The 8,596-nt window shown below is 48.5% G+C and overlaps 1 protein-coding gene across 1 annotated transcript in view; it reads left to right on the forward strand.

The window, feature by feature from the left end:
- HUWE1 (HECT, UBA and WWE domain containing 1, E3 ubiquitin protein ligase) overlaps positions 1 to 8,596 on the forward strand; it is a 126,549-nt gene that overhangs the window by 41,963 nt on the left and 75,990 nt on the right. Inside the window, exons 22-24 of the mRNA XM_015422763.1 lie at positions 383 to 559; positions 7,292 to 7,537; positions 7,643 to 7,776. Coding sequence (XP_015278249.1) covers positions 383 to 559; positions 7,292 to 7,537; positions 7,643 to 7,776 — 557 coding nt within the window. The remainder of the gene's footprint in view (positions 1 to 382; positions 560 to 7,291; positions 7,538 to 7,642; positions 7,777 to 8,596) is intronic.

An 8,596-nucleotide genomic window follows, 5' to 3' on the forward strand; every position in this document is an offset into this window, starting at 1 on the left:
TCCAGAAATTTCTCCTAGCCTTAATCCGGCCGTCTGACGGACGTAGGATGTGCGGAGGGGGAAGGGTGGCAGTCAGGAGGCCCTAAAACCCACTGAGGCTCTTCCCTCCGAGCGCCATAGCGCTTTCCCATGCTATGCTACCTCTATTACCTTGTGCAGCCTCCTTACCCGGCTCCATAGGCTGTAGGAAAAGTTAGTTGCTGTAGATTTTCCGGGTTGTGTGGCCGTGGTCTAGGCGTCGTAGAGCCTGACGTTTCGCCAGTAACTGTGACTGGCCATCCTCAGAGGTATGACACAGAAAGATGGCGTACTCTCTGTGTCAAGGTGAGGTAGGAAAAGTTAATTGTCTCCTTCCCTTCCCTTGTCCTCCTCCCTCTCTCAGATGAAATTTGTGGAGTCCATCCTCAGCAACAACACGACCGACGACCACTGCCAGGAGTTTGTGACTCAGAAGGGCCTGCTGCCTCTCGTCACCATCCTGGGCCTGCCCAACCTCCCCATAGACTTCCCCACCTCGGCAGCCTGCCAAGCTGTCGCCGGAGTCTGCAAATCGATATTGGTAAGGAGGAGAATACAACATTTCCCTTTCCAGAAGGTAACTATCGCTGCCACCAAGCTTGGACCTACACACGAGCTTCTGGAAATCCTCCTCTTTAATTCCCCTCGCCCCCCGCCCCCCAAAATGCGCCCGCTAGACGCTTCTGTTTTCTGTCTTATTGCAGCTAACGTGGTGGGGTGACTCCTTGTGGAGGGCCCAGAACCTCTTGATAGGGGAATAGACCTTTTTAGGAAATAAAGCTGAAGGTCTCCGTTGCATCCAGTGCTCCCTCTAAGGTGTGGAGTCTTGTGAGCAAAAATTCTATTTTGTGAGCTATAGACATTAAAGTTGTGAGCAAGCAATTTGGCTGCTGCATCAATTAGTTTGCTCTGGAGCCCTCCTTCCTGAGCTCAGACAAAAATCTGTGAGCCAGAGGCTAAAAAACTGTGAGCTAGCTCACACTAACTCAGCTTAGAGGGAACACTGGTTGCATCTTTCCCCAGCATTCCTTGCAGTCATGCATAGAATTTTTCCATACGTACTAAAAAAAAGGGCCACTGCCTCAGCTTTAGCCACCTAGGCAGAGCCGCCCAGCTGCCCGGCATTGAGCAGTTTAAAAAGCAAGAAAGGGGAGTAAACTGTTTCCAGACACCTTTACCATATAGCTATAAACAATGTGTCAGTAAGATAGCACCGTAACACAGCTGTGTTGCAGTTCTGCCGGGGCGTCTGTAACCTGCAGAATATGAGACTGGCTGCAGTATCCATCTCCCAAAGAAACATAGTTTGCATTTATTCATATATTTATCTGAAACAACCTCTTGGCTGTTATGGCTGTAAAAAAATGTGTGTGGGCCCAGTGAAATCTTGGAGGTCAGGAGCTACAGAACAGGGCGTTCAAGGGCTGTCTTTCAGTGCCCTGTTATTTATTTATTTTATTTATACCGCGGCTTACATATATGCCAAACTTGCTTAATGTAAGAGCTACATAGAATAAACAGCAGACGTTTGAGAGCCACAAGACATGAAACAGATATTACATGTTTTTATTGGAAAATATGCAAATCTGCTTTTTACTAACATTAAAGGAGACTGCCAGAAATAAAAACAAAGTGGTAAAAACAGATATTGATGATGATATTTATCTGTCCAATGATATTTGTTTGCTAAGGATATTTAGCTTCCCCAGCCACCCTGCCAGGAGCCACACAATATATGTGAAAGGGCCGCATGGGGCTCCCGAGCCAGTTTGGCCACCCCTGATATATGCAATAGCTAAAACAACAATATAAATAAAAGCATTAAAATCTTAAAAACAACATAATGGGCTAGTGAACAATTTAAGTGGCGATGGCGAAGGCAAGGTAGCATCAACATACTAGTAAATGCAGTCAGTATTTGATTTTAAAGTCGGTGGAGCTCAGGCTGTCGGTGATAGTATCCAGCACAGGGCCTTGATGCATTGGGTGCGGCTCCTTAACTAAAGGCCTGGTGGAAGAGCTCCCTCTGTGCCCCTCTGCATTCCTATCCTGCTTTATAATCAAGGCTGCAGAGCTATGCAGACTAAATATTAGCTTGCGTTAAGAACATGAGAAGAGCCCTGCTGGATCAGACCTGTGGTCCATCTAGTCCAGCATCCCGTCTCACACAGTGGCCAACCAGTTCCTCTGGAGGTCCAACAACAGGGCAGAGAGGCCGAGGCCTTCCCCTGATAAGAACATCAGAAGAGCCCTGCTGGATCAGACCAGTTCCTCTGGAGGGCCAACAACAGGGCAGAGAGGCCGAGGCCTTCCCCTGATAAGAACCTAAGACGAGTTCTGCTGGATCAGACCAGTGAGGGTCCATCTAGTCCAGCATCCCGTGTCACAGAGTGGCCAACCAGCTCCTCCAGACAGCCAGAAACAGGACACGGAGGCCAAGTCCTTCCCCCGGTGTTGCCTCCTGGCTCTGGGATTCAGACGATCAGTGCCTTCTGAAGGTGGAGGGTTCCCCTCAGCCACCATGGCCTAGTAGCCACAAATCTCACTCTCATCATGATAATAGCATTCTCATCGCAATAACAGTGTGGTAATTCATGCTGTGGTATTCCCCATGACGATATATGGGTGTGAAAGCTGGTTGATGAAGAAAGTGGACGGGAAGAAAGTGTATTCATTTGAAATGTGGTCTTGGGAGGAGGGTTTTACGGGTATCCTGCGCTGCCAAGAACTCATTTGTATATGCCACACCCCCTGACATCACCGGAACTGTGTCAGAAGGCAACACCCACTGCTCAGGCTCCACTGGACTGTTTTGGATTGCTCGCTATTGGGGGGGGTGTGCAGATCAGTCCTCACAGAGGAGGGAGAGCTTGTACCTGAATAAAACATGGTCTTAATGGTGTCACTGGACTATCTTGGGCCGGGGGGAGCTCTGCAACTTACCTGGCTGCTTCTTGCTCTGACTGAGGGCTGCTGGGAGCAGGGGGTGGGGCTTGTTGCATGTGCCCGCCCCCTGGGCTCTTTACTGCCGGAGCTCCGCTCCTCTGCGCTCCTGCAGAAAATGACCCCTGCTTAACACACAGAGAGAATCCAAATTCTGTTGTAACAGCAGGCTAGCAGATGGCAGACTGAAATCCCAAGGCTTTCCTGTGTAAACTCTGAGCAACGGTGCAAGGGCAATATTAATCAACAGTTAGGAACATCGCACCATGTTGGCCAGGCTCAGCCCGTTGCGTTCTGTAGTGAGGGTTTCAGGTACAGGGAACCGCAGTGCACCAACCACCCCTGTGTGTTCTATAGCGCTGACACACTTTGTTGCCCGTCACTTCCCTTTGTTGCGCATAGCTCTTCTGAGGACGTTAAAGACGGCCAGAAGTAAGCCCTTAAACCTTGGCTGTGTCTGCTTAAATGCTTGTTCCAGCATTTTAAAAAAGGTGGGGTCCAAGCTTAAATTTAGTTACAAACATGTGGGAGATGTATGCACATCAGGGGGTGTCAAACATGCGGCCCAGGGGCCAGATAAGGCCCCCCTGGAGGGTTTCTATCAGGCCTGCAGTGGAATTGGCTGTCTTCGGCTTCTTCCAGTTCTGCTGCTGCTGCGTCATCGTAGGTTTGCAGCTTACAGATACACACCTGAACAGCATACTCAAAATTGCAACAACACAGGCGTTTTGATGCAGTAATTCAGAGCAAGAGGTGTTCAGTTATCAGACACTGTTAAATAAACAGCATATTGCAATAGTGCTGATGTTTTAAGCATGCTTTTTAAGTTTGAAAAAAAAAACCCTTGTGTCTGTGTCCTTTATAAACTTTATATCTCCGCTACCTGGCATTCATTTTTATGACACACACAGCCCGGCTCAACAAGGTCTCCTTTATGTCAGATCTGGCCTCCATAAGAAATGAGTTTGACACCCCTGATGTGCATCTTCTGAGCATTAGCATCTTTCCTTGTTTCTCCTGGTGCACATTTTATGTCTACTTCTCGTGTTTTTTATACACTGCAATTGGGAAACGAGAGGCTGGCTTTTGTCATCTTTAGTAGATCTGGCCATGGAATGCCTTGATCGCCTCTGACCTCCACTGCCATTGGAACCTCATTTCCTACTTAATGTTGGAAAAGTTTGAACTGGAGTGTCAGTGAGTCCAGTCTGCCTCTGGTAGTCTCTCCCCAAAGGCCTTGCGAGGGATATATGCTACTTTGTCCTCGGTGGACCTCTGGCTGTGTTTTTCCATGTTGAGGGGCCATAGGTGAGGCCATTCCTCATTAACGGAGCACATGTCTCGTTGCACACATCAAAGATGTGGTACTGTAGGTGGAGTTGTATGCAAAGGGCATGCGCAGACACAGCTGCATCAGCACTGTGAACTCTTGAGTGGTGGATAAAATATGGGGGCCTCTCTGGCTGACGTTTGCTCCAGTTTTGCTTTCTGGATCAGGCCTTCTTCAGCTGTTGAATGTTTGGCTTGGATGACCACAGGTGAAGAGATGCCTCATAGTGCCCACTGGAAGGTAGCAGGGGATCAGGTGCTCCTTTTACGCCTGCTTGTTTTGCGAGTGGTGCCTGTAACAGTGTAAATGTCTACTCCCCCCCCCCCTTTTGTGCTTCCATTATGAGTTTCTCCACACAGGTTCAAGTGGAGTTCCATATTTAGCTTCTCGGTAGATTTTGTAGCCTTCAACCTGTCACCATATTCATGGACACAGGAGAAGACACAGGTGCATGTGTTCAAATGAACCACTTCCTTGTGTCTCAGTTGGTACCTCTCTCCTGAGAGACCAGTAACTGAGGGCTTGCTCTAATTAAAGCTGAAATTCTGAAAACTACATTTGAGCAATGAACCTAAGAACATAAGACGCGCCCTGCTGGGTCAGACCAGTGAGGGTCCCTCTAGTACAGCATCTTGTCGCACACAGTGACCAAGCAGTTCCTCTGGAGGGCCAACAACCGGGCATAGAGGCCCAGGCCGTCCCCCGATGTTGCCTCCTGGCTTTGGGATTCAGAGGTTTAGTGCCTCTGAATGTGGAGATTCCCCTCAGTCCCCATGACTAGTAGTCATTGATAGACGTATCCGCCATGAATCTGTGTAATCTTTTTTTGAAACCTGTTCATTCCTGTGGCCATCACTACATCCTCCGGCAGTAAATCCCACATTTTAACCACTCTCTATGTAAAGCAGGTATTTCGTTTTGTCTTTGCTGAACAAACTTCCCAGCAGCTTCATTGGCTGCCCTCGAGTTCTAGTATTTTGGGAGCGGGAGAAAAAGGTTTCTCTTTGTCAGTTCTCTCCATCCCGTGGATAATTTTATAAACCTCTTATCACGTCGCCCCTTAATCATCTCTTTTCTAAGCCGGGAAGTCCCAGACTCTACGGGAGGTGCTCCAGCCCCTTAACCATCTTCGGTGCCCCCTCCCTCTGTACTAGAGATGTGAAGGCCCGGAAAAATTTGGAAAAAAACCCGTTTTTTTCCCTGAAGCTTTTTTGTTTTTTTCCGAAAAATTGGAAAAATTGAGAAAAGAAAATAAATTGATTATGGAATGTTTTATTTTAACATGATAAATAAAATATTTTAAGACAAGGTGTTCAAATATTTTCCAAATCATTTCTATAATATATATATATATGGTATCAGATTGATCTAATTTCTGTGCACTGAGGACAAGCAAGTCCTAGGTTACAAACTGAACTCTCCGATGCAAGAACAAGATGCATTTCTTCCTTTAGGAGGTGCGATTGTCAGAAGACAATAAAAAGGTTTCAGTTTTGTTTTTGCATGTGGGTGGGTATTCTGTTTGTAATAATTGTTTGGGTACACTATATTTTTAATATGCTAGTTGTGATAATTTCATGCCAAGTACAAATGTCCATAGTCATTTTTTATGTTCCTAAAGTAACAGAATGACTTTCAATCTAGAAAAGACAAAAGAAATGCTAATGTAGCATTTTTTTCAATTTTTCCGAAAAATCCCGTTTTCCCCCGGAAAAAACCGGAAAAAAAACGGGTTTTTTTCCGAGCTTCAAAATTTCCGGAAATTTTACATCTCTACTCTGTACTTTCTCCAGCCACAGTCTCCTTTTTGAGATAATGGTTACCAGAACTGCACACCCTATTTCCAAATGAGGATGCACCATAGATCTATACAGGGACACGACAATATCGGCCGTTTTGTTCTCAGTCCCTTTCCCTGATAATCCGTAACACAGAGTTTGCCCTTTTCACCGGAAGGGATTTGCTTTCTGGTTCAGTGTACGTGATTTACCAGCAGCTGTACTCTCGAGTGGGTTCTAGATCAAATCAAGCCTGAACCTTCCCCTCAAGGCTAAAATGGCTAAACGGAGGCTATCGCACTTTGGTCACATTATGCGAAGATCAGAGCGGCTGGAAAAAGACGATAATGCTAAGGAAAGTTGGGAGGCAACGGGAAAAGAGGGAGGCCCAGCATGAGATGGACAGACTCCATCAAGGAAGCCACAAAGGCCCTCAGTTTGCAAGACCCGAGCAAGGCTGTTAACGAGAGGCTATTTTGGAGAACATTTGGGTTGTCATAAGTGATCTAACACACGTGCTTTTGAGCCTCTGATCTGAATTGGCCTTCCTAAGGGTGCCCTAGTTAATGCCGTACTCACAGGATTGGTTTCTCAAGCAGGTCTCTTCTCTGCAAATCTGGTCAGTGCTCATAGACTCAGGTGGCTGGGAGGCCCCAAAAACGATGTCCACCCTCTGCCAGAACAAGTCCGTTGATCAGCCCTTTCACGGACGAAACCACATGATCTTGTTAATGCAAGAAGCAGATAGAATTGGCGTGGGCCAGAACAGGCAGCTAAAATGTAATAAAAATATGCAGTGATCTCTTAACTTTGAAAGTTACCGCGGAGTTGTGCCGGGTCAACTTCAACTCTTCAATGTGGCTCTTTGGGTCTCAGAAGGACAAGTTTGGAGCGAGCGTATTTTAAAAAAGTGTTCTCTACGTCACTGTCACAGACCAGCTTTGCAGAGCTACCAGCCTGGTTAGTGGGGGGTAGTGTTCGCGTACGCTGCTAGTTCTTATCCTTGAAAATTGCCGGGCTTTCGTCTTCTGATTGCAACTTTTAAAAAAGGTTCAAAGCTGTTGACCGGAGGGCATCGCAGCTAGCTTTTGTGCAGAGCGGTGGATGCCGCTATTAAATGACGGTCCTGGGTCAGAGTTGGTTGGGTTAGGTTTTGAGGCAGGAGTCCCTTCCGCCTACTAAGCCGTGTTTAAAAGAAGATGCTCTATGTTCTCTTCCCTAGACCCTCTCCCATGAGCCGAAGGTCCTTCAAGAAGGGCTGCTCCAGCTGGACTCCATCCTTTCCTCCCTGGAGCCTCTGCACCGGCCCATCGAGGCACCGGGTGGCTCGGTCCTGCTGCGGGAGTTGGCGTGCGCGGGCAATGTCGCCGACGCCACCCTTTCGGCCCAAGCCACGCCCTTGCTCCACGCCCTCACCGCTGCCCACGCATACATCATGATGTTTGTCCACACCTGCCGGGTGGGACAGGTAAGAGCTGCCACCCGTGTCCCCCCCCCCCCGCCCGCCGCCCACTCTTTCACCGGGAGAACCGCGTTCAGCCATCTTAGCTCCGTTCCGTCTCTTTCCCGACAGAGCGAGATCAGAGCCATTTCGGTCAACCAGTGGGGCTCGCAGTTGGGCCTGAGCGTTCTGAGCAAGCTGAGCCAGCTCTACTGCTCTCTAGTGTGGGAAAGCACCGTGCTGCTGTCGCTGTGCACTCCAAACAGGTAACGGGGCGGTGCTGGGGTGGGCCTTGGCCGTCTTCGAGGGCGGAGGACGCGTTGCGGAGTGGTTTTCTACCCAGATGGTAGCTAGATTTGTTTCCCAGATCTTGTTTGAGCCAGTTTTGGGAATAGGGGGTTAAAGGTACTAAACTGTTCTTTGGAGGCCTGTTCAAGCATGGGGAACCCCCCCCCCCCAAAGTCCTGTTGGTCAAAGGGTGAGAATTCATGTAAACACACGGGACAAAAAGTCCCTTTTATCCGTTTGCCGAACGCAACATTGTTGAAAGCAGCAAGAGCCCCCCCCCCCCAATCATTCCTCCTTGGAGCCCCTTCCTTGGCATGATTTGTGGGCAGGTGTCACCCGGCAGGTGAGGGAATTCGGCAGCTCCAGAGCATGCTGACCTTTTCCATCTTTAAGGCTCTTTTCTTCCTGTTGCTCAAAAAAAGCTGTGTGTGACTTGGTGACATGGGAGGAATCCCAGAACCACAGAGCTGGAAGGGGCCCTACAAGGCCATCTAGTCCAACCCCTGGTTCTGTGCGGGATCAGCCTAGAGCATCCCTGGCAAGTGTTTGTCCAGCCGCTGCTTAAAGACGGCTAGTGAGGGGGAGCCCACCACCTCCCGAGGCAGCCGATTCCACTGTCGCACGACTCTTACCGTAAAAAAGTTTTCCCTAATATCCAGCTGGTACCTCCCCGCCCTTAATTTAAACCCATTCTTGCAAGTCATAAGAACATAAGAACATAAGAGACGCCAATGTTGGATCAGGCCAAAGGCCCATCCAGTCCAACACTCTGTGTCACACAGTGGCCAGAAATACCAG

The sequence above is a fragment of the Gekko japonicus genome, unplaced genomic scaffold (genome assembly GCF_001447785.1).
Source record: "Gekko japonicus isolate JY-2015 unplaced genomic scaffold, Gekko_japonicus_V1.1 scaffold3302, whole genome shotgun sequence".
NCBI classification, from domain to species: Eukaryota; Metazoa; Chordata; class Lepidosauria; order Squamata; family Gekkonidae; genus Gekko; species Gekko japonicus.